General features: G+C 37.6%; 1 protein-coding gene across 1 annotated transcript; it reads right to left on the bottom strand.

Annotated features, from left to right (window-relative positions):
* Positions 1-875: 875 nt before the first annotated feature.
* LOC140137302 (uncharacterized) lies at positions 876-25,419 on the bottom strand. The gene is made up of 15 exons (XM_072158945.1): positions 25,396-25,419; positions 24,696-24,742; positions 23,172-23,673; positions 21,544-21,766; positions 18,652-18,681; positions 11,918-12,025; positions 10,436-10,810; positions 9,094-9,435; positions 7,581-7,916; positions 6,932-7,261; positions 5,785-6,144; positions 5,209-5,514; positions 4,855-4,994; positions 2,598-2,859; positions 876-1,256 (listed from the first exon to the last, which is right to left on the bottom strand). Exons 1-15 carry the CDS (start codon positions 25,417-25,419, stop codon positions 979-981), a joined length of 3,663 nt encoding a protein of 1,220 aa, XP_072015046.1. The 3' UTR covers positions 876-978.
* Between the last annotated feature and the right edge of the window lie 1,774 nt (positions 25,420-27,193).

Raw genomic sequence — 27,193 nt, 5'->3', positions numbered from 1 at the left:
GAGAACCTAACAAATCTGATCCCACTATACACACGCTGATAGAGCCCTGAGTATAATAAGACCACTCATTCCTTCATTCAAAATAGACGGATGGCAAACGGAAGAAAGAACAATTTGAAAAATGTTTTTTTGAATTAGACTTTTATTGAAACGATAGTGATGTCCCAACGGCAGAAATTGTTAGGGGTTGTGTAATAATTATGAGCAAGAAGGGGTTAAATGGGGCTGCAAGTCAAAAAGGGGGCAAGCTAAATTTCTCAAAATCAAATTTTGATTTTGCAATTGTGGCACGCCGTTTGGCTCATAATTATTGCACAGTTCCTTTTAATTCCTATGGTTTGGTATTGGCAGTATGATAATAATATTTATAGTGAGTTTCCTGCTCAAAATGTGGCTCAGTCCTACCATTCTGCTCCAACTTTGTCAAATTGCAGTCCTATTTTTTGCCAAATTGTTCATTTCAAAAATACCCAATGACAATGATATATCCTTTAATTTCTTTTACACTTTCGATTTGGGATCACTAATGGTCTGAATCCAAATTGTTTTTCATTAAGAATTTTATGATCATTGATGTAATCAATGCATCTATAAAAAACAAGTCTTTAAAGAATTTTGGAGAAGCATGGCAGCAGAGAAATCGGACGATAATTTGAGAATATCTCAGCGTCTTGTTTCTAATAAATTGGTATGACCTTTGCTACTTTTAGACTTTCAGGTACAATTCCAGATGATATTGATTAATTAAATATTTCGGTAATATTTAACAATCTCTCTAGCTATCCTTTTTATTATAAAATTACCAACCATCACCTTTTTTTTTATTGAACTTATCAATATTTTTTTAAATAAAATTATCTGCCTCTACAATTGGCTTCATATACATATTACACAGCATACATCTTAAAGTATTCGGCCTAAAATATTTGACAAATTTGCTCTTCTAAAGTCAAAACTACAATAATAACCGTTAACATGTCACGGTGGAGCTGGGCGTAATTTCAACTCTGTCGCAATCATTGAATACCCGTAACCCCTCCATGTCGAATAGTCCATACCCGCCTGTGCCGGTGCAGCATAAGCTCCATTAAGATATTGACCATTCAAGTTGGCTTGATGACAGTGAGTATTCCCAAGATTATTGCCATACCACCAGCCACCCTTATATAAATCGACACAATCGGCACTTGATACATCATTATCCTGATCAAAAGTTGAAAAAGGCTGGTTTCGTTGAAAATACATTGCATCGCCGGCTGAGGAAAATCAAGAAAAGACTTATTGTCAATCATTCAGGTAATTAATAAAATTGTCGAATTTTCCTACATTACATAGATAGTGAAGCATTATCTATGATTACATACACCCTTGACAACCGGTATGCAACAGTTTGTTTAAACGGTTGCTCCGTGTAGAGATACACTTGGCTCCTGATGGGACCAGGCAGGCTCAAACAAAATGCTCAAGTCAGTCTAAAAAGTCTATATGGGCATACTGGCCTATATGGAAAGAGAAGTGAGAAACAGATTTGAAGATAAAGAACAAGAAAAAGAAGGTCAGTCCAAAAAATCAAGTGAACAATTTACTGTAAGCTTTTGGGTCAAGAGAACTCCCTTTGAGGTTTGTTTGTTGTTGTTCCGGGTCATATTGTTTCGTTTTCTTTTGGCCTCTGCAGATACATAAACCCCCCCGGGACATAAACCCCACTATAGGGCGAAGCGGCGTACCGTCCTTTATGAATTTTGGGACTCCCATAAATTCGAGGAACATTTTCCAAGGTGGGATACAGAAAGCCTTTGTAGGATTGAAACCAGTTCTCTTTTGTGTTTTGATCATGTTGCTTCTACAAATCATTCCATCAATTGGGAGGACTCAAAAGTCATCGATAGAGAAGCTGACAAGACCACCAGGTGGCTGAAAGAAGCCATCTGGATAAGCCGATAAGGAAAAGACACTCTAAACAAGGACGAGGGGGCCTACTCACTCAACAACATCTTTGACCAACTCACCACGCCCTCTATAGCAGTTCCTGTTGCCTATAAAAGGAAGCAGCCACATGTGATGAGTTGCCAGTCTGATGAAACCACTAGTGTAGTGGTGAAACGTCACTAAAATGTGAGTTTAACATCTTCATTTTTATTGGATTTGTATAAAAAGAAATATGTCAACAATGTACGTGTCATGTTTGATATTCAAATAATTGTATGAACTTCCAGATATATATTGTGATATCCCCTCGACCAATTCTTGTGAAAGATCTGACACTTCAAAATAGTATGGAGACTTTTGTGACACCTTGTACATATGACTAGTCTGTATCCTCATACATGTACGCACCCACCCGTTCAGAGCCCTAGCAGAGCCCTATTATACAGAAAGTCCCAAAATGTAAGAATTTGCTAGAGTAGCAAGCCAAAAATGGGATTTTAAAAGCTTTCTTGGTAAAAAGTCCAAATTTGGCGAACGAAGTCCACTTTTCACAAAATTGCCCCACCCTTAAGAAAAAAAGGTCCACGTTTTCAAAACAGCCCCCCCCCACCACACACACAATCCTGGCTACGGGCCTGCACCCGCTTGCTTAATTTACGCGCCCTTACCTGTTCCGCCATTATTCACTCCAAGCGTCAATATATATTTAGTCCCCACGGCGCTAATGATAAATGAAGCATATGAGTCGTACCTCCACTCATTGCCGTCGTTCAAGTCTACTCTCAACTCGTAGGTTTTACCATTGTTGACAAGGGCATAGATGTTTTCATTACCAAGCCAATGTTCTACTGCTAGGTCACCAAATCCAGCCATATAATCTGCCCAGTCACGTTCAAAATTTTCTGAACCATCAACACGTCTCTGAAACACCTGGCATTATAATATTAACGAGATGAATTTACATTATTATACTTCGTCGCTGTTTTGACATTATGACGATTTTTGGGCAAAATGAGTTATATAAACTTTCAAAATCTGTGAATGAAACTCTATATATTCTCAAAGTTTTGAGACCTAAATGTAATTAGTTAATGAGATATGGCACTATATAGTGTGATACGACATGTTTTTTTATGTAAACCCCCGAAAACGTCATTCTGTATTTTGACAAACACTGAAACAGTCGTATCATGATACGTCGCCATAGGCCACCGTGTAACTGTAGTTGCCTATTATTTTGACATACTGTCGTATCATAATGTCGTATCATTATTAATACATAGGTTTTCAAATTGTGCATATTTTGGCATACCGTCGTATGAGTTTGCAGATTAATTACTACTAATTAGTGACTGAATAAACAGTTTGTATTATGTTGAGAACAAAGACAGATATATTATTGATTATATTCTTTGATAATAATAACCATATTTTACTTTGGTCATGTTGGTGCTCTCCAGTGGGTCTTCAAAAATTGGAAAAACTTTAAATGCGATTTTTTCAAAACTGCATTTTTCGTCATACGACAGTATGTCAAAACAGCGACTTTATATAATTTTTGATATGAAGTATTTATACTCTTTTTACATAGAAATTCGGATTTACCAATGATGATTGACTGATCTAAACTCCCACTTCCCACCGGTATTTAAACATTTAAAAATACCCGCTCAAAAATTTAACAAGATCACTGGAAAATGTAGTTTATGGGCTTTCCACCGATATTCAAATTTTCAAAAAGTGGAGATGAGGTTCTTGAGCGGACCATTCTCCTTTTCATTCATTCATTCATTCGTTTATTTCCATAAAAATAAATTTAAACTATACAACACAAATTGCGATGCTCAAGAAGGGCCTAATTGTACTTAGTTTAAGCTGAAATGTTTTACAGACTTTGAGGGTTTTTTTGGGTTTTTTTTTGTCTAGCGAGGTCCAAAAAATGGGTCCGCTCGATCGAATGGAATGGTCGGAAACAACTCTTTTATTTTTTGTTAACTGGAGATCATTTTTGTTTGTCTTCTCTGGTAGTCATGGATATCATATCAGAACGTTTTGTTAAATACTAATTAAATGAATTAGGTAGCTCATGTATGGAATTTTACACCCAGTTTAAGAGAATATATATGTCTTCTATATTTAAAATGTTGTATTTGCCAAAAACAAGTTAGGTATATATGACTTCTATAATGACTATTAGAAACTGTTCTTATTGCCAATTTTATCTAAGTAAATTGTACATGTATTCCCCCAAATTAGAATTCTTCAATTGAGGTACGGCAAAATAAAAGTACAATAAAGAGTATGATCCGGAATAAAGTGTTTTAATTTGTTCATGATACCAATTTTGCTCGACAAAGTTTTGGAAACGCAGTCAATATGACATTTCCAGGTGAGGTTTCATCTATTAAGACACCTAAACATTTGGTGTACTTCACTCGGTTTAAAGGTGTGTTGTCTAGGACGATGTTTAAATCTTGCTGCACTTTGATGTCATATGAGACGTACCTAATAACATATAATTTGTTTTGCTTTCATTAACTGATAACTTAGTTGCTCTAAACCAATTCCTTACTTCTTTCAATTCAGCATTCACGACATTTATTTGACTCTCAACATTTCATGCGAATAAAGGATAGTGGTATCATCAGCAAATAGTATAAAATCCAGAATGTTAGAGGTACTAGTGATATCATTAAAATATGGTATAAAAATAGTGGACCTAATATCGATCCTTGCAGGACACCACATGCAATATCTTTAAGTTGTGAGTCACACGTGTCCTTTAAACTTTAAACGAAAAGCAACCACATTTAACTTCAGGGTAGTGTGATATGAATCTACATTGATATGTACTATTGTGATGACATTACAAGCATGTAAATTGATTATTATAAGGTATAAAACAAACAAAAACATTTTACTCACCGTCCAGCCTCCACCGTCTGTGTCCATGTCACACCAAACTTGCATACGTGTAGCGGTGCCGCTTACGATGGGATAGATCCAATACATACCACTCGTGGTTCTTCCATATGTGTTCAAGATCTCATAACAATCTTGTGGTTCTGGAAAATAAACATTTCGCCTTTTCTTAGTTATTCTAAAGATTGTTTCTGAGAATACACAAGAGCATGAAGAGTATTAAGCTGAACTCAAGTAAGTTTTGCTTTGAAATTTGAAATCGCAATAACTATTTATAATACGCGTTAACTCTAATAATTATGATAAAACTTGCTGGTGCCTGCCGATGAAATTTATTACGTTATTAAATCAGCTTACCTGCTGGTTCTAAATTAACTTCCTTAGAAACAGGACCTCCTGTGTGAGAAGATGCAGAATTGAACGCTGAGCATGTTGCTACGGGGTTTGTTGCTACGGAGCTTGCAGTAATAACCCTGGTAGTGGTAGATCCATCAGATGAAACACCATTTATATCCCACGACACAGTAGCAGTAGGAATCGCACCTGCAGAGACCACGCATTCGAAATCAAGCGAGTCCCCTTCCAAGAAATTGTTGACAGTATCTTGGTGATCGTAAGGTACAGAGTTGACAAAGAGACTTATTTCCGACATAGTAGGTGCAACTGAAATCAATGCAAGGAAACAAACTGTTACCTCATCAGCATCTAAGCGCAGTGCAGTGCAGTGAGTAAATATTACCTGGACAAAACGTTTCGTGTATTGGTCCAGCCATCGCATTTGAACATTCAAAAATCCAACCACCAGGTTCCAGCATTTACCTATACGACTGAAACTGGATGTGCTGACTGGCTAACGTGATTGCTTGCTGGTGACAAATGACACGCGTCGTAATATCGAAACTGGCACAGTTGTTATGATTAAAATATGATTACCTTCGACATTAATAGCAATACTTTGATCCGCATTCCCAGCGGAATTTTCAGCAGCACATGTCAAAGTCTGGTCTTGGTGCTCGTCATAGTCAACAGTTATCGCAAAGGTTTCAACATCTGTTTGCCGATTGCAATCTACGATATTGGTACTAGCCGTATCCACCTCAGTTGCAGGAGACCCGCTTACAGCCCGTGTCAATGTCCAAGTGACATCTGCTTCTGCGTCTGCTCCGGTGACGCTACAGTCAAACACATAGCTTAACCCATGGATTAAAGTCACAGTTGGCATACATAGACTACTTGGATCGAAAGTAGAGCCAACCCCAGAGGAAACGGATACTTCGACAAGCGTTGGCGGAGCTAATAAACAATGAAAAGCAAACATATGATATTATTCAATTCAAAGATTTGGAAAGCGTTACACAAACCAATGCTTAAAATAGTTCTACCTATATAGATACCTCTGCCTACATGACTTACTCCTTTCTCTCCCTTTTTACTAAATATCACTTTAACCATGTTAACAGAACAGGCAAACACCCACAAACCTATAGTGGGAATTTCAATTGAATGAACACAGCCTGGTATAGCGTACACTGTGAGATGTACGCCAGTGTGTGCGCCTGTGCGTGCGTAATGCGGAAGTGAATCCAACCAATTATAACACACTCGTGATTGGTTAGTATTGTCTCCAAGGTCGTGCGTTCGCATTGTAGTTTGAAATACGCGGTTGGATCATGTACAGCTGTTAGCTAGCTGTTGAAAGCTGTGTTCATTCAATTAAAATTGCCAGTATAAGCACAATTTACAAGAATTCGCTGACCACTGTTCCCCAATTAAGACACACCTTATAAGTCATATTTAATTATTCAGGGACGAGCTCTACACAGGCGCCGAAACCGTATCAGCCTACATATAACCATCGCAGCCAGGATCAAATCCCGAGTACAATGTTTGTACATATAAACCGGGACAATTAGAGTACTTTCCTTGTCCAGGGAAATTTCCAAGTTATCTCAATTTTTCCACAACAATAGAAACATATCTCACGAACCATAGTCCGGCGCCTTAATGATTGAGCTAACTATAGACTGCTAACTAATACAGTATCCAAACTTCAAATTTACAAAGACCATCTTATACTTACTGTTAACTAATAAGGTGGTACTAGTAGAAACAGGTGTTTGGCCAAGGGATGTAATAGCAGAGTTGGTCGCTGAGCATTCAATGAAAGTATCACAGTCCATACCAGCTAGATATCGCGTACTACTAATACTGGTAGATGATAACCCTCCCGCTGTCGATGTACTTGAAGCATCTTCCACTGCCTCTCTACCAGCAAAGCGCCACGTCACCGTTGAAATTGGATTGGTAAGATCCGTTGAGCATTTGAAAACATGATAACCAACGTCAACGATAACTACAGAATCAGTAATAGATGTGGAGTCGATCTTCACGTCCAGATTTCGTGGTGGCACTGCAGAGGCGAATGAAACGATAAAATGCATGTTTTAACAAGCATTAAAATGCAAATCAAGAAACAAGAATCCTGACACTTCACAGGCTAATACTTTTAGTGATAGAGAATATTGCTTTCGGTGGTTTCTGACGGGCTGGATGTCCGTCATCATTTTTTTAATAGCTGCCTTTGAGCTTTACTTTTCGCTCTCAATGAAAAAACACATTGGAACATTTGGCTAATGCAATGATTTTAGCAAAAGAATGTTTAAGCCTCATTGTAAAGAGTACTATAACACAGGAATACCCTGTTTATTTTATAAAAAGCTAGTGGCTACCTTGTACGTTTAGGTAGAGTATTGCAGGATTGAGGGCGGCTCCTGCAGAACTGCTAGCCGAGCATTGAAGACTTCGCTCATGGTGATCATTATGTTCCGGAGATAGTATCAATGTCTCAACAACGGGTTCCTGTTCACAGTCGAGCGATGAAGAAGAACCCGTGAAGGTTCTGACGACACCACCATCGAGAGTAAAAGTAACAGTGGGATCGTCATCTGATCCTGACACTTCACAGGTGAATTCAGCTTGTACGTTCTCATAAACCGTGACGGTGCGAGTCGATGGATTCCACGGTAGGGAACCCATTGGCGATAAAACAACGGAATTAGGTATGCCTGTTAACAAGAAAACAAAAGATGACAAAGATTACCAAAATATTTATTTACGATCTCACAAATTGATATAATGTATACCGTAAAATCTCGTCTACAAGCATTATAGCGTTTTTGATGAAAGCTAAATTCGGAACAAGCGTAATTTACTTGCTCAAACTCCACAGTGGCGCCTTAGTGAATGTACCGTAAAATGGGGTAACTTCGGTCAGCGGGGTAACTTTGGTCGGTCAAACATATTTTTGGAAATGGTCATATTTTCGTACAGCAATATTGTTTTTAGTCATATGTGGTGTTAATTTGTTGAGAAATATATTTGGAAGAAATAGCAGTCGATCATGTCCAATCTCCTCAAAATTTATGAAAAAATCAGGATTTTTGACCTAAAATGAGCATTTTTTTTACATTTTTTTCAGAAAAAATAAAAATCGATATTTGTGTGCCAGGATGTGTGCTTGATTAATTTTACAAGGGGTCAAATGTCACAAAAAACAACAACTTGCCCATATACAGCGAAGATCAATTTTTCTGATTTTTTTTCCTTCATGGAATGTAATACTCTGACCAAAGTTGCCCCAAATGCGGGGTAACTTTGGTCATGCTATTTTTAGCCCCTAGGGCACCCTTACAAAATTATTAAAAAATCTTTTTCAACTTCAAAGTGTAGTGGGGAACCCTAATGTCATAAAAAAGAGTTAATTGGAAATATAATTGGTTTTGTTTGGCAGCAGTGGTTTAAAAACTCTGAAAAGTGCCCAAAGTTACCCCATTTTACGGTAGCTTTCATCAGAAGCACTCTATATGCTTGTAGACGAGGTTTTACTGTATGTGTGGGGACAAGACACACAGGCTTTCCGTCATGTTCAAAAAGCTATCTTGTTCTACACACAAGGAATCATACAAAGTTGGATGGACTGGATACTTAAACAAACAAAAAAGACACGAATACTAGGTAGGTAAATATGATTACCCATCCTATTTTAGATAACCTAATAATACCTATAGATTTATACCTTCCATTCTTCTCCAGGTTGCCTATAGAGCGTCGTGCTAGTATTACGAAGGTCTCCGGTTCGAATCACTGGTTTTATTTTTCAACGTTCATGTGCACTGGCTGCTCTGGGGAAAGATTAAAATTACTTGTGTCAACCTGTTTGATCTGTTTAGAACAAATACTTACTTCTAACCAAGAGGTCAATCTCGACAGCCAATGTACCTTCCACAACATTCGGGCTACAAGATGGTGAAATAAAACACCGAACACTGATGCCACAATCATCTCCAGATACTTGATAATCATTGATGGTGCTATCTACATCTTGCAAAGTCCCCTGCAATCGATTTTGGACTGTACCTGGTACAACAACTTTTCCGTCAAACTGCCAGGCTAATGCGGTATTCAGTTCGGCGCCAGTTGCGCTACATTCGAATGTGTGACGTCCTTCGTCCAGTTGAACTTCTGCTCCACTGGAGTAAGCGACGTTATCTACTTTGAGAGTTAATCCTCGGGCAACTGGCTCACCTGTTTAAATTGCAAAAACACACTAAACATAATAAACCATGCATGGTATGACTACAAGCTCAGAGAACAAATGGTGGATCCGAAATTGCACTTGGCGAATACAGGTTTATTGTATGATATTTGTTTGGTATTTTAATCACATTAAGTTTTTTATATCATCAGAAACCTGGGACCACGTCATGCATGGTGTATGTGTGTGTGTGTGTGTGGGGGGGGGGGGGGCGTACATGAATGTGTATTGGTAAACCAATATATAAGTGAGGACATTATTCTATACTATATCGTCGGCTGCATTCCATAGTGACGTATAGTGATTTTTTGAAAATTGGCATATATGTTTTTCATGATGTTCTCTTTTAATGTCTCATCAGTCAAAATTAGCTAATTAATTAGCTAATTAGTGGTTCTTTTTTAACATTGGTGGTTCTTTGTAGTTGGATATCAAAATTTAGCGGTTAGTGGTTCTTTTTTAACATTGGTAGTTCTTTATAGTTGGATATCCAAATTTATCGGTTAATGATCTTTTTTAACATTAGTGGTTCTTAGTAGTTGGATATCCAAATTTAGCGGTTAGTGGTTCTTTTTTAACATTAGTGGTTCTTTGTAGTTGGATATCCAAATTTAGCGGTTAGTGGTTCTTTTTTAACATCAGTGGTTCTTTGTACCTGGATATCCAAATTTAGCGGTTAGTGGTTCTTTTTTAACATTAGTGGTTCTTTGTACTTGGATATCCGAATTTAGCGGTTAGTGGTTCTTTTTTAACATTGGTGGTTCTTTATAGTTGGATATCCAAATTTAGCGGTTAGTGGTTCTTTTTTAACATAAGTGGTTCTTTGTAGTTGGATATCCAAATTTATTGCCGCTTCTGATTTTCATTACACCTCTTTCATCATGTTATCTCATTTTTTATTTTGCGTGTCTTAATTTTGATGGAAAAAACAATTATTTTAGTTGATTGAATTGAATTAATAAGACATTTGTCAACAAAAATTAGCCTTACCTTGTACATTTACACTAACTCTAACAAATGCATCCCCGATAAGAACCTGTCGCTTGCGTCGCCTACTAGGATTGTTCATAAAGCAAATAATATCATTATTGGCTCCTTGAGCAATGCCGTCTACATTAATGGTACTGATCAAATCAATCAGGTCATCTCCTTTGTCGTCTGATGCCAGAGTCCATCTGCTCGCCTGGACGATGTTGTCACCAAAGTTCCATGTTATAGTAGTACCAGGATGGACGTTGGTGGCACTGCATTGTAATACATGGTTCCTGTTATCAATGATGGCGACTTCTTCACCAGAGAGATATTCGACTGAGTCGATAGACAGAGTAAGCTCGGGGTCGACATCAACTACTGGTACTAGCGGAGCTAGAGACACAGATAATAAAAAAACAAACAAATGTAAGTATATAATGGCATATTGTGTGAACATTTTCATTATCGGATAACGTGGGCGACAGTTGAAGCTCTCTGTCGTAGGTGGCATACTTTCATGTCACCGTATAATTACACCCCGAGTTCTACGAGGCCTAGAAATCATGCGCGTATATTGAGGGGTGGGGTGCTTTGTTTATTTGTATGAAATATAAACGATGCATGATGATGGAGATGATTTGATTATAAATTAGTTTATTCCCCAGAAAGCACAACCCATACCTCTTGCCTAGGCTCCCTCCCCACCTATATATCCTCCACCCCGCCTCCCCACACACTCGATATCGACTCTCCCCTACTATTCCACACCTCTCTTGAGTACTCCACTTCCAATGCCCTCTCCCCTGTTTCTCTTTCTCCCCCCTTACACCCCCCACACACACCCTTTCGTTAACTTCTCTCTCTCCTCCCTCTCTCTTTACTCTTCTCTAGTCTGAAGTTTAGGCCTATATACCGGGCATCCTTCACATCATGCGATATCCAAATTAATTAATATATTGAATAAAAGTCAATTTAAACCAGCTTTCTATCATATTGATCTTCCGTCATTCGACATGCACATAAATAGTGTAGTGTATAATAGTGTATATATCACTCAGGCGTCTATATATCACTCAAGTCTATATATCACTCAAGTGTCTATTGTAAAGTCGGTGGAAATATTTCGATGGTCTATTATATCCACAGTGAAATAGTTTAGCTATTTCGAAAAATAAATCAATGCTTTCAAATGTAGATTGACTTGTTCGAATTCTCTGCTCGTGAATATTGCACTGCGAAATTTAAAAACTTCTTTTGTATAATTTGATGAAGGTAACTTCAAACCTGATTCCCTGTGGTCGCACAGTTATATAACAAACTCAAATGAAAACTGAAACGGCTTGCTACAAATTATAAGTTTCTAACAAAGGGTACAAACAAAGATATGGATAATGACATCACTCAAGAGCTAGGCAGGATAATAGGAAACCACGTGACCAAAACTAAGCCTCAATATTTGAAATGACCGCCTGTCTTCAGCTTCGTCACTGAGGTACTTACTCTCACAGTTAGTGCCTGTCCATCCCTGGTCACACACACATGTGTATTGATTGATTCCATCCATACATAGACCATTCCCACACGTAACACTTGCACAGTCATTAATATCTAAGCAGGTGTAAACAAATATCATAGTTGGAATGAAAATAATGATACTTTTCCATTCAAAAGGTTTCGTTCATATTTACTTATGGCGGGGTTTTAATTATATAGGCAGGCATTGACATATGTGCCACGGGGGTGTCACTCCCATTGCGGCTTGTACACCATCCGCGATAATCAGCATTTGAAAAGCACCCTAAACAAGGATTTAACCCTTGGCTAAAACAATACTCTAAACAGGTAATACGGGCCTGTTTTCACACCCTAAACAGGGATTTTATTCCCTGCATCAAATTTCATACCCTAAATTTCATTTCCGGGTATTAGCAATTGCAATTTTGCTACCCTTTTTTTTTCCAATTTTTCATGTTTTTGACACCCTAAACACGATACTCGCGTATCGTGCCTACCCACGAAAACTACCCTTTTTACTCGTTTTTATTATCACTAAATGGGAGTGACCCCCGGGATATGTGCATATTAACCATATCAGCATGGTCAGATCAAGACATATTCCGTTATTCAAACATGGTGCGGAGGCACATTCGTCAATATCCGATTTGATTTATATTATATAATAAGACAATGATACCGGGTGCGCTCGTTTAAAAAAGGGCTGTATATGCTACTGAATAAGGTAAATATTTCCCATTTACGAATCAGATTCTTTATGCTTTCTTGGTCAAAAAAGTTCAAAGTTTTTGGGAAAGGTCCAAAAAAAGTCTTTTTTTTTTTTTTATCAGCCTCCCGCCCCCACCCCTTCAAAACCAAAAAATCCTTATTACGCCCCTGGTTGTAGTTATTTGCATTGATTTGAATTCAGCGCGAAGATAATGGCGGGTTTTATTTGTCGCAATACTTTTAAATATTCGGGTATTTTTCGCTGTGTTGTTTATATTGAAGGCTTTGAAGGTTAAACCAAACTAGCAACAATCAAAAACGTTTTCGTAACATTTTCAAATGGGCGCATTCAGTGATCCCAGCGCAAGTGTAAAAATATTATTCATAAATTGCTTAAAAGTGAAGGATAAGTCATTCAAATTGTCATTTGGTAAAAAACCGAAGGAAACAGCCCATTCAAATACATGTTGCTAATTTATATACTGTCAATACATAAATTACAGATTCGATCATGTAAATGCTCAGGAAGTGAATTCCATAAACGCGGAGCTGCAATTTCAAAAGATCTGTGACCCCATTTATGTTTTGATTTTGGTTCAATTAATTACAATTATTATGCATATTATAGTCAATGTTATTATTTTTTAAACGACATGTATATAGTTAAATATGAATTAGTTAAATATAAATATTTGCGTTGCTAAATTAAGGGGTAGGTATAGCACCAGATCATTTCTCTTGCTTTATTAAGTCAAATTACTTACTAAGCAAGGGAAGTTTACATTTGTATACACAGTGATTTAAAAAGGAGCTCAGGAGCTAGGAATGTTTACAGTAGTGTACACATTGATTCAAAAAGGAGCTCCGGAGCAAGGAATGTTTACATTAGTGTACACAGTGAATCAAGAAGGATTTCCGGAGCAAGGAATGTTTACATTAGTGTACACAGTGAGTCAAGAAGGATCTTCGGAGCAAGAAAAGTTTACATTAATGCACACAGTGATTCAAGAAGGAGCTCAGGAGCAAGGAAAGTTTACATTAGTGTACACAGTGATTTAAGAAGAACCTCCGGAGCTAGGAAAGTTTACATTAGTGTACACAGTGATTTAAGAAGAACCTCCGGAGCTAGGAAAGTTTACATTAGTGTACACAGTGATTCAAGATGGGGCTCTGGAGCAAGGAATGTTTACATTAGTGTACACAGTGATTCAAAAAGGAGCTCCGGCGTAAGGAATGTTTACATTAGTATATATACACACACTGATTTAAAAAGGAGCTCCGGAGCAAGGAAAGTTTACATTAGTGTACACAGTGATTCAAAAAGGAGCTCCGGCGTAAGGAATGTTAACATTAGTGTACAGTGATTCAAAAAGGAGCTCCGGAGTAAGGAATGTTTACATTAATGTTCACAGTGATTCAAAAAGGAGCCCCGGAGCAAGGAATGTTTACATTAGTGTACAGTGATTTAAAAAGGAGCCCCGGAGCAAGGAATGTTTACATTAGTGTACACAGTGATTCAAGATGGGGCTCCGGAGCAAGGAATGTTTACATTAGTGTACAGTGATTTAAAAAGGAGCCCCGGAGCAAGGAATGTTTACATTAGTGTACACAGTGATTCAAAAAGGAGCTCCGGAGCTAGGAATGTTTACATTAGTGTACACAGTGATTCATAAAAGAGCTCCGGAGCAAGGAATGTTTACGTTAATGTACACAATGATTCAAAAAGGAGCTCCGGAGCAAGGAATGTTAACATTAGTGTACACAGTGATTAAAAAAGGAGCTCCGGGGCAAGGAAAGTTTACATTAGTGTACACAGTGATTCAAGATGGGGCTCCGGAGCAAGGAATGTTTACATTAGTGTACACAGTGATTCAAAATGGAGCTCCGGAGCAAGGAATGTTTACATTAGTGTACACACTCATAAAAGAGCTCCGGAGCAAGGAATGTTTACGTTAGTGTACACAATGATTCAAAAAGGAGCTCCGCAGCAAGGAATGTTTACATTAGTGTACACGGTGATTCAAAAAGGAGCTCCGGAGCAAGGAATGTTTACATTAGTGTACACAGTGATTAAAAAAGGAGCTCCGGGGCAAGGAATGTTTACATTAGTGTACACAGTGATTCAAAAAGGAGCTCCGCGGCAAGGAAAGTTTACATTAGTGTATATACACATTGATTTAAAAAGGAGCTCAGGAGCAAGGAATGTTTACATTAGTGTACACAGTGATTCAAACAGGAGCTCCGGAGCAAGGAATGTTTACATTAGTGTACACAGTGATTCAAAAAGGAGCTCCGCAGCAAGGAATGTTTACATTAGTGTACACAGTGATTCAAAAAGGAGCTCCGCAGCAAGGAAAGTTTGCATTAATGTACACAGTGATTCAAAAAGGAGCTCCGGAGCAGGAAATGTTTATATTAGTGTACACAGTGATTCAAAAAGGATCTCCGGAGCAAGGAATGTTTAACGTGTATGTAGCTGGGATGAAGAGCCGACGATCAATTGAAAATTTTGACCTTTCGTATTGAAGATATGGATTTGTTTTCCCAAAACATCAAAAAAATTAGGTTTTTTAGGGGAAAAATGTATATCTTTAATATGAAAGGTCAAAATTTTCAATTGACCCTCGGCTTTTTACTCCTAGCTACGTACACTTTAAATACATATCATTAGATTTAGATGGTTTACCTCAAAAATGTAAAAGATATCAAATTTGTCATAATATTTGAATTATATGGCGAATTTCAAAAATCAGAATTATTTGATATCAGAAGGACATTCCTCGTATTCAGAATTCAATTTGATATGTCTGATGAGCTCTCATGTCCCACAAAAAATACTGTCGAAACACTCATACCATACCAGAGCCCTTAAACTGGTTATTTTGGGGTTTTGGTTTTGGTAAAAAAATTTAATAGCATTAGATGTCGGGTCATATAAAAGTCATGAAAACGTTTTTAAGACGTTTTGTATGAAAACACACTCAACAACCTTTTTAAAATGTTGTCAGAAAGTTATTGTAAAATATTTTGGAAACGTTTTTGCCAAATATTTCGCCAACATTATGTTAGAATAGCTTTGCAGTACGTTTAAAAAATGGTTTAAATGTTATGAAAATGTTTTATATACCCTTTATATAACATGTATTAACCCGACATTCAAACGTGGCAATATTTTCTAACCTTTTGCGAATAATGTCGAAAACTTTCGTGTTTGCTGGGTATCTACCTAATTAAGTCCTTATGTAGCTTCCTATGTAGAAAGTAAAGCAGCTTGGACATTTTTGTTACCGTTAATTCCCAGGTCCCAAATAGAGGGAATCAAGTTCATGATCTTTTGACGCCCATGGTCTGTTTGCCTTTCATAATATGTATAATAATTTGAGTTAATGCGGAGATAGGGTCAATTGTTAATATTAGTTAAGGTTCACTGCTACAGTGGCAGGCACACAATGCTGTTACTTTTTAGAGTAAATTGGCTATTAAACTGGAAGCATATTAAACCTGCTATGGAAATGGTTTTGGATAATTGAACACCGAGGAATCTAATTTGTAAAACAAAAAGTAACAAAAAGTGGTTGGGTGTCTTTATTTGTAACTTTCAGCTCGGATCGGAGACAGAGCTTAAACAGTCATCTCATACAGATGATTTTCAAGCAGATTCTCATGCTCTGAAAGACCATCAGACATAACAGTAAAAATTGAACGCTGACATAATTTTTTAGAATTAAAATGTTTCTTTTATTAATGCCCATCTCTACTCATCCTGCTGCTTGGTTACATATCTGATGTTATTTCAGTTACAATCTGTTAGTATAACCATACCCTTACATATCAGCCAAAAAAGGCCAAAAAGGTCCACTTTACGAGCAAGCGGAAAAACAGGTTTTTTATGCTGTCAAATAAGATCAAAATTTGCGAATTAGGTTTTTAACATTTCTTGGTCAAAAAAGACCAAAATATTTGGAAAAGGTCCAAAATAGTCCACTTTTTAAAAGTCACATAAAGGTACACACATTAAAGTACGTTGCATCATTTGGGTAACATGAAGGTACACACATTAAAGTACGTTACATCATTTGGGTAACATGTAGGTACACACATTAAAGTACGTTACATCATTTGGGTAACATCAAGGTACACACATTAAAGTACGTTGCATCTTTTTGGTAACATCAAGGTACACACATTAAAGTACGTTACAACATTTGGGTAACATGAAGGTACACACATTAAAGTACGTTACATCATTTGGGTAACATGAAGGTACACACATTAAAGTACGTTGCATCATTTGGGTAACATGAAGGTACACACATTAAAGTACGTTGCATCATTTGGGTAACATGAAGGTACACACATTAAAGTACGTTACATCATTTGGGTAACATGAAGGTACACACATTAAAGTACGTTGCATCATTTGGGTAACATGAAGGTACACACATTAAAGTACGTTACATCATTTGGGTAGCATGAAGGTACACACATTAAAGTACGTTACATCATTTGGGTAACATGAAGGTACACACATTAAAGTACGTTACATCATTTGGTAAACACGAAGGTACACACATTAAAGTACGTTACATCATTTGGTAAACATGAAGGTACACACATTAAAGTACGTTACATCATTTGGTAAACATGAAGGTACACACATTAAAGTACGTTGCATCATTTGGGTAACATGAAGGTACACACATTAAAGTACGTTGCATCATTTGGGTAACAAGAAAGTACACACGTTGAAGTAAGTTACATCATTTGGGTAACATGAAGGTACACACATTAAAGTACGTTACATAATTTGGGTAACATGAAGGTACACACATTAAAGTACGTTACATCATTTGGGTAACATGAAGGTACACACATTAAAGTACGTTACATCATTTGGTAAACATGAAGGTACACACATTAAAGTACGTTGCATCATTTGGGTAACATGAAGGTACACACATTAAAGTACGTTACATCATTTGGGTAGCATGAAGGTACACACATTAAAGTACGTTACATCATTTGGGTAACATGAAGGTACACACATTAAAGTACGTTACATCATTTGGTAAACATGAAGGTACACACATTAAAGTACGTTACATCATTTGGGTAACATGAAGGTACACACATTAAAGTACGTTACATCATTTGGGTGGCAAAGTACATACATTAAAGTACGTTACATCATTTGGGTAACATGAAGGTACACACATTAAAGTACGTTACATCATTTGGGTAACATGAAGGTACACACATTAAAGTACGTTGCATCATTTGGGTAACAAGAAAGTACACACGTTGAAGTAAGTTACATCATTTGGGTAACTTGAAGGTACACACATTAAAGTACGTTACATCATTTGTTTTTGTCATTGCAAGCTTCAGCCTATGTCTCAATATTGTGAGTGCAAACACCACTCTGGCACGCCTTAAGGTGGTACTACACCCCCTGATAAATTTTGTGACTAATTTTGCAAAATAACTATACACTGGTAAAAAAAAAGTTATGTATATTATAGGGGCAAGGAATCCAATTACTTCACTGAAATTTCTATTATTCTGTTGTTCATTATAATAGAAATGATGTACATTCTAGCGGTCCCTCTTTTCTTATCATAAATAACGTACCGCTTCTCTTGAGTCACTGAAATTCCAGTATAGTTTAGTAACTGGTATTCTTGCCCTGTAATATACATAACTTTTGTTACCAGTGTGTCATTATTTTTGAGAAAAATGCAAAAATAGTCACAAATTTATCAAGGGTGTAGTACTTGTTAACAAAAGTTTAATTCAAAACCATGTGCGTGTCAGGTGTAAATATAAAACAGGTCGGAGTTGTGTAAAATTGGTTTCAGATTATAGACTTCTATAATAGTACACGTATATGAAATCGCACGTACATGTTCAATGCAAACAACGACGAAATAAAGTGATACCACTTGAAGCGTGTTATTTAATATTTAGCCCAAAAATACGCCTTTTGTTAAATGATTAATAGATCTTCTTACCTTGAATAGGTTCGTCTGCTTTTGTCCGATCTATATCATGAAAAGGGATATGAAATTGTACAATATTGTTCATGGCATATATTCTGCAGTGTTAAATAAACATCTATAAGTGTCTAGTACTGTAAAAGTAAAAACAGTCTGGTTTCACTCTGAAGGCTTTCAAGTTTGAGATTTTAATAATTACTGGGGGTACTATACCCTTGTGGTAAATTTGTGACTATTTTTTCATTTTTCTCAAAAAATAATAACACACTGGTAACAAAAGTTATGTACATTATTGGGGCAAGGAATCCAATTACTACACTGAAATTTCAGTGACTCAAGACAAGCGGTTCAGTATATATGATAGGAAATGAGGTACATCCTAGCGGTACCTTATTTCTAGTCATAAATACCGAACCGCTTGTCTTGGGTAAATGAAATTCCAGTGTAGTAATTGGATTCCTTGCCCCTATAATATACATATCTTTTGTTACCACTGTGTTATTAGTTTTTGAAAAATGCAAAAATAGGCCTTAATTTATCGAGGGGTGTGGTACCCCCTTAACGAAACTGAGAATACTGCTTGAAAGACAAATTAGTTCATTCATATATTATTGACAATTTTCTGAAAATTGAAATTGAAATAATCAACAGTTTTAAGGTTAGCAACAACTTTAAACTGTTGCGATTTGGTAGTGGGCCTACACAGCATCTTGCGAATGGTAGTGAGCTTTGGCAAAAATTGCATTGCTCAATTCATAGCGAGCGTGTAGAAGAATCTAAATATCACAGATATACTTTTGTAGGACCTGTGGTTCTTGAGTCATGTTGTAAAAAGGGCTGAAACAACAACACTTTTGTAAAACGTAGATAACTCATTAGCAGTAATAAATTAAGCAAGTTTTCAAAGTAAATGATCTGTAGAATGACCTTTTGCAAGAGATCAAAGTGTTATTTTTCAATAATATATTGATTTAGATAATGAAAATCGATTTTTCGGTTGCTTCGACCAACAATACCTCGTCTACCCTTAATCAGTTTTATGTCACTACTGCGATATCAACCATCTGGATGACTAAGTATCAATTAATTACAATTATTTATTATGTATAGTCACTGTTATTTATATTTTAACGACATGTATATATTTAAATATCAATATTATTTGAGTTGCTAAATTAAGGGGTAGGGGTACAATACTATGGATCATTTCCCTTGCTTTACTAAGTGAAATTACTTAAGCAAGGGAAGTTTACAGTGATTCAAAAAGGAGCTCTGGAGCAAGGAATGTTTACATTAGTATACACAGTGATTCAAGAAGGATCTCCGGAGCAAGGAAAGTTTACATTACTGTAGACATGATTCCAGATGGAGGTTCGAAACAAGGAAAATTTACATTAGTGTACACAATGATTCAAGATGGAGGTCCGGAGCAAGGAAAATTTACATTAGTGTAAACAGTGACTCTAGATTTTGAGCTCTGGAGCATGGTAAGTTTACATTAATATACACAGTGAAACGTTATAATAACATTTAAATGTCGGGTTATATAAAGGTCATGCAAACGTTTTTAAAACGTTATTGAAAATATTTTGGGCAAACATTTTCGCAAAATATTTTTTCAACCCCAAAAATTTTCAAGAATGTTTTTGTAATGTTATGAAAACGTTTTTATACCTTTATATAACCCACATTTAAACGTTTTCTGTAAAACATTTTTGTTTGCTGAGCAGTAGATTGTCAAAAAATGTTTTTTAAGGTTATGAAAACGTTTTATACTCTTAATATACCCTTTATATAACCCGACATTTAAACGTTTTCTGATAACCTTCTATAACCTTTTGCAAATGATGTCGAAAACGTTTTGTGTTTGCTGGGAGTGTACACAGTTATTAAAGATGGAGGTCCGGTGCAAGGGAAGTTTACATTATTGTACACAGTGATTCAAGATCGAGCTCCGGACCCGGCTCCGGAGCAAGGAATGTTTACATTAGTATACACAGTGAATCAAGATGGAGGTCCGGCGTGAGGGAAGTTTACATTAGTGTACACAGTGATTCAAGATGGAGCTCCGGTGCAAGGGAAGTTTACATTATTGTACACAGTGATTCAAGATCGAGCTCCGGACCCGGCTCCGGAGCAAGGAATGTTTACATTAGTATACACAGTGAATCAAGATGGAAAGGAAAGTTTATAGGGCCTATTATTAGTTTTCACAAGATGGAGGTCCGGAGCAAGGTGGTATAAAGTTTACACAAGAAGAAGAATAAAGAAGCAGGGAAAGAAATGAAACTACGTTATTATAATAGAACTTATAATAAAGGGGAGTGGTCGAAAATACATAAGTGGGCAAATTCCCGGGCTCCAACTCAAGACAAAAGTTGGTAACCATGAGAGTTACCAAATCTTTTAAAGACCCCCTTTGCAATGATTTTTCATCAAATTTACCCCCTTTTACATGCAAAATCGAGTAAAAAAATTTGACAAAAAAACAATGCTTTTTTGTGATGACCAGAATTTCCAACACCCCTTTTCAATGACTAGAATTTCAAACACCCCTTTTCAGTGACACTAAATATTGACATAAAATTACCGGATTTTTCCAAATACACCTTTTATCCAAATTAAATACTCCCTATTAATGCTGATTTGACGGTCAAATTTCGCGTGCTGTCCAAATTAAATACGCCCTATTTTCCCAATTTCGCGGTCCTCGCTACTGGTAAAAAAATTGCCCATTTTCCGCGCTATTTGGTAACTCTCATGCATGGTTGTCAATTTTTGTATTGAGTTGGGGGTGGGGGCGGGGCAAATTTCGGGATTCTATTTTTTAAACTCTAGACCGTGACTCGTGTTAGCTATGCGTAATTCGTAATAACATTTGAATGTTATAGTTTAATATTCTCTTACCTGTAGATGTGAGACCAATAGTAAGACCCAAAGCAACCAACAGTAACAAGGCCAGTAATACTAAACCACCGAGACAGAGGCGCGCCAGGACGCGACGACGACTTTGTGGGCCGCCATCGAACCCGGCCTGCTGCTGTCCATTTTTTCCATATTGACCTCTGTTGCTGTAGTCATCCGAGTACAAAGTTTGTACTTGACCGGTGCCATCGCCCAGCCACCAATTCTGAATGGTAACGAACATGTGTAAAGTCTTAATGTACAATTTCCTTCAAATTTTAAATTTGTTCTTCTATACTCAAAATGCTGAAATAATACTAGTAATAATTGTCGGGAAGGGTTTCTGTCCATTTTGAGTTGAAATAACATGGTAAAGTGAAAGAAACTCTACTGCTTATTTTGGCCGTTTAACATGCAGTTCTATAGGAGGACATAATGTCATAATCACAAATTGTAACTTTAATTTATTTTATTTATAACATTTGGCACAAGGCCAGGCAGATCCAATATTGATTACACAATAAATTGAAGGATTGCCCTAACATTAAAATCAGAAACATTACTAGAAAATACATGTAATCAATACAGAATAAAATAAAACAAAACATAAATTATGTGAACTGGTTAGAGGAGGTGGGACTGGATGGCCAATTTGAAGGCCTCGAGGGAAGAAGCATTGACAATAGCTTCAGGGAGATAATTCCAGATGGAGGAGGCAAACGGATAAAATGATCTCTGGGACAATGAAAGCCGGCGGAAAGGAACTTGAACAGCGCGGGAATTGAGGTTTCGTAGACCAGGTCTGGGATGAGGCTGGAAAGGGTTGGGAGAAGAACAAAGATTGGCAAAGATTTTAAATAAGTGACACAGAGAAGCAACATCACGACGCTTACTAAGAAGAGGCAGGTCGGAATCCAATAGAAGGTCCTCATGGGAGAGGTTCCAAGACTGAAGAATGACACGACAGGCGAATCTTTGGGTAGACTCAAGACGGTTGGTAAGGGTTATGTTAAGAGGATGCCAAGTAGTACAACCATACTCCAGAATGGGGCGAACCAAGGCCAAGTACAAAGAACGACGGATGCTGAAGGGGCTGATTGGAAAGATCTATGAATGAAGCCGATGATTGTGCGAGCTTTTCTGCATATGTTATCAATGTGAAGATTCCAGGAAAGCTTGTCAGACAGCCAGATACCAAGAAATTTCGCAGATGACACACGTTCAATAGGCAGGCTGTTAAGAGTAAGATTGAGATCCGGAAAAGGGTCCTTCTTAGTGGAAATGACCATGACTTTTGTTTTGGAGGAATTGACAGAAAGGTGATTAAGGGAGAACCAAGAATGGATGGAATCAATGTCGGATTGGAAATCAACCAAGTCATCAGGAGCAGAGATAGGCTTGAAGAGAGTAGTATCGTCTGCATAAAGAACAAGAGAACTGTTTAAAGAAAAGGAAGAAAGACACAAGTCATTAACATAGACAAGAAACAACAGAGGCCCCAGGACAGAGCCCTGGGGAACTCCAGAAAGCACAGGAACAGATTGTGAGTCCACACCACGGATAGCAACCAACTGGGACCTGTTGGACAGGTAAGACCTGAACCAAGAGAGGAGTGGACCGGAAATACCAACAGCTCTGAGTTTATGGAGCAAAGGGCTGTGGGGGACGCGGTCAAAGGCTTTGGATAGGTCAAAAAGAGCCATGGCGATGCTTTTGCGATCCTCAAGGTGATTGTACCATTCATAAAGAGCAGTTGAGAGTGCATCCGTGGTGGAAGACTTGGGTAAGAAACCAAACTGTCTGTTTGTGAGAATATTATTGTTGATGAGATGCTGCAAAACTTGACTGTGAATAACCTTTTCCAGAAGCTTACTGCAAATTGGTTGCAAAGAGATAGGTCTGTTGTTAGAGGCAGCGTGATGATCCCCAGACTTGAACACAGGGATCACTCGAGACAGTTTCCATGCATCAGGAATACGGCCAGTTATGAGACTCAAGTTGAAAATATCAGAAAGAATAGGCGAGACAGTAACCACAGTGTGTTTCAACATGAGGCTTGTGATTCCATCAATCCCAGCGGCTGAGTTGTTGTTAAGCTTGGAGATTAAGGGGTGGATGTCATCGCTGGAACAACTGCAAAGAGAGATAAAGGAAGAAATGTCATAATGGAGAGATGGAATGTCAGAAATATTGGAATCGTTGAAGCATTCGGAAAAGAAATTACAAAAAATATTTGCAATCTCAGCCGAAGTGGTACCAGAAGTGCCGTTATGGTGAACACTATCAGGAATTGGAGATTTAACTGACCTGGATTTGCAATAACTCCAAAAACGTTTGCTAGGAGAATCATTGTCAAGGAGATTGTCAAAGAAAGATTGTTTAGCATACTTAAGTTCATTACTTAATTTGTTTCTGATAGTTTTGTATTTGGCATAGAGTTCATCATTTTTGTTTTTTCCATTTTCTGAAAAGAATATGTTTCTTGCGACACATTTTCGCAAGTCCCCATTTAACCAAGGTGGATTTTTTGATTTGCATGAGACAGTCTTTTGAGGGACACATTCCGTGATAACGTCAATGAAAAAAGAATGGAAATGATTCCATGCACTATCAACATCCTCCCCTTTGGTGAGTTGGTAAGTGGACAATATATAATTGGCCTTTTCCCAGTCGGCTTTGCTGTATTGCCAGATTTTGCGGCGTACAACGTCGGGTTTGGTTAGCTGAATATCAAGACTGCAGTGAATAACAGAATGATAACAAGCACCAACAGGAGGAAGGTGATTGACATTGGTAATCAAATCAGGATCATTACAATATATGTGATCAATGAGAGAGGGAGTAGTGTTGGGTGCGTGGTAAGTTGGCTCAGAGACAGATTGATGGAGGTTATGAGCAGACATAAAATCAGAGATATCATTGAACAGATAGTGGGATTGGTCCAAGAGGTTGACATTGAAGTCACCTATGACAATAATCTTATGGCTAGCTCCAATGGGCAAACCGGATCCAGAAGTAAGAGCTAAGCTATTGCTCAATATGGGAATAGTGTTTATGTTACGACGAGGAGGGCGATAATAACAGCAAATCTTAATATGGACACTGCCAACTTTGCACTCAACCCACACCATGTCGGCATTGCTCCGTTGACTTACAAACACAACAAATTAGACTGATTCCCTTTAGGTGCAAGTTGGGACATCTGTAAACATTACAAACATGCCAAAAAATCAGGTTTTAAAAAAATTAACCAATTTCATATTATAAGATCGTACATTATGGCTATGACGGATGTTTATGACGGATGATATTTGAAGCCGTTCACAGGGAGTGTAAAGACCAAATTAATTTAAGTTAAAGTAATAATTAAAAAAATGTTGACATTTATATAGCGCCTTTCACATGTAACAAAGCGCTTTACATTTATTCCGCTGTCATTAGAATATGTCAGCTGCCATACAATGCCCAAGGCATGCTTATACCTTTGGGCGGCGCTCAATGGACATTATTCCTAACAGCTTCCCATTTTGCCCCTGGGTAGAGAGAGGCAAGTGAGGTAAAGCGCCTTGCCTAAGTGCACAACACGATGGCACCGCCGAGACTCGAACTCGCAAACCTCCGTTTGCGAGGTAGAGCCTGTACCGCTGTGCCACCGTGCCCCCGCAACCGAATAATGCGCAACCGAATCTTTATGTCAGCGTGGTATTAGCAACATCTTCATTTTGATTGGCAAACCAGGTTCAGGGTCAGGTTAGCATGAAAAAAATAATTTTATGCGAATGAAGTAATATGAATCAATCTGTATTATTTGATTATTAGAAAGCTTTTAGGTTATACAAAAGAGCTAATACTCACTTGAGAGGCAACATCGAGATCCATCTTGAAAGAATGATTATTCCTGCCCTATGTTAACAAACACCATATCCCTATCATATCCGTCTCCCCTGCATTACTGAATAAAGTTCCACTCAGTTAATTTGATCGCTGGCTATACAAGAATCTGCATGAGCGCTGACTTTATTAACCAATGAACGTGATCGTAGCATGCGGCGAATCAAGCAATAGTGCATCTCATTGGTTAATCAACGCACCTCGCATAATGGTATCTGGATATGGGCAAATGGTTTTTCGTCATTATCAGCGAGCAAGATGAATTATGCCTATTATATATAAATTATGATGGGTCAGGTCAAATGACTTCTGTCACGGACAAACACAAACACAACCACAATAAAAACTAGAGCCGCTGTGGCTCTCGAGCCACATATATCGTAGGTTTTTTCTGTGATGGCTGTTGTAACTGTGGATGGGGACGGGGATGAGGTGGGGTTGGGGCTTGGTTGTTAGGATGTTGGTGGTTAGTTGTGCCTAATGCCCTACCAAAGGCTGATATCCTTCCCAAAACCTTTCCTATTGCACCACCAACTGCAAATTAGGTGTGTTTAGACGGTACATGATGCACTTATGGTCCATGGCAAGCCCGATTCGACCTTTGTGGCATTAAACCCAGTTAACAGGATATTAATCCAGTAAATCGATTCTGTAAAGCAAATAAGCTCATGCATTCGATCACTAACGACAACCAGCTTCGGTCGATTACCCCAGCTGCAGCGTGTGTAAACTCTAATTTGCATAGAGGCTGTACGTGAAATTATTGATTGGCTCCAAACAAAGGATTTGAACCGGTGCACCGTAATCATGTCGCAGTGCAGTCCATTCAATCAAATGTTGTCATCAACCTATTTGATCGCAGTGCATTGTTATGTGTGAGACGAACTGTCGCGGTTGATTGCAATCAAACAAACGATGTCTTATGTATTACTTTGTTCCGTGATGAAAATCGTGATGTTTTATTTAATCACTCTCGAAAAAAGTATTTCTTTTGTAGGCCTATTACTTTGTTTTGTGATGAAAATCGTGATGTTTTATTTCATCACGCTCTAAAACAAACGATTTCTTATGTATTACTTTGTTTCGTGATGAAAATCATGATGTTTTATTTCATCACTCACGAAAAATTGATTTCTTATGCATTACTTTGTTTCGTGATGAAAACCGTGATGTTTCATTTCATCATCACGCTCTAAAACAAACGATTTCTTATGCATTATATTTGTTTTGTGATGAAAATCGTGATGTTTTATTTCACCACGCTCTAAACAATAATTATAGTTAAATGCATTTTAAGAAAAAAATCTTATTAAAACAGTATGTTGTTTAGAAAAATATGTAGAAAGTGATGATGATGATGATGATGATGATGATGATGATGATGATGATGATGATGATGATGATGATGATGATGTCTCCAAAAGTGTCCCGGGTTTTTTCTTGCCCTAAATCGTGCGTATCTATTAATAAGGCACTTCAATAATCAATAATCAGTCCCGTGACGGCCTCCACTAACTAGCTACTAACTTGGGTTATATGCGCTGAATTTCATGTTCACTGTCACTTACTCATCAGCGAAGTACGACCCCTTGTCAACCTCCTACAGTACCCAATTTCGGCATACTATGTAAGAAACTCATCATGATGATCGAACAGAGAGTACTTTAAATGTAGCTTGTACCGTTTTCGTGTGGCATTCTTCAGAAGTGAGCGGTCCGTTTACCAAAATTTTCGGTCAAATCTCCATTCAATTAACACGGGA

The sequence above is a fragment of the Amphiura filiformis genome, chromosome 17 (genome assembly GCF_039555335.1).
Source record: "Amphiura filiformis chromosome 17, Afil_fr2py, whole genome shotgun sequence".
Lineage (NCBI taxonomy): Eukaryota > Metazoa > Echinodermata > Ophiuroidea > Amphilepidida > Amphiuridae > Amphiura > Amphiura filiformis.
The sequence above is the reverse complement of the archived record's forward strand: the minus strand, read 5'-3'. Positions and strand labels throughout refer to the sequence as shown.

Bases quoted from the DNA above. Each gene is read 5' to 3' on its own strand.
- LOC140137302 (XM_072158945.1), bottom strand. From the start codon at position 25,419: ATGGATCTCGATGTTGCCTCTCAA. The intron at 7,917-9,093 runs GTAAGTATTTGT...TCTTGTTAACAG, and splicing joins GATTGACCTCTTGGTTAGAA to GCATACCTAATTCCGTTGTT. The intron at 6,145-6,931 runs GTAAGTATAAGA...ATTGTTTATTAG, and splicing joins TACCACCTTATTAGTTAACA to CTCCGCCAACGCTTGTCGAA.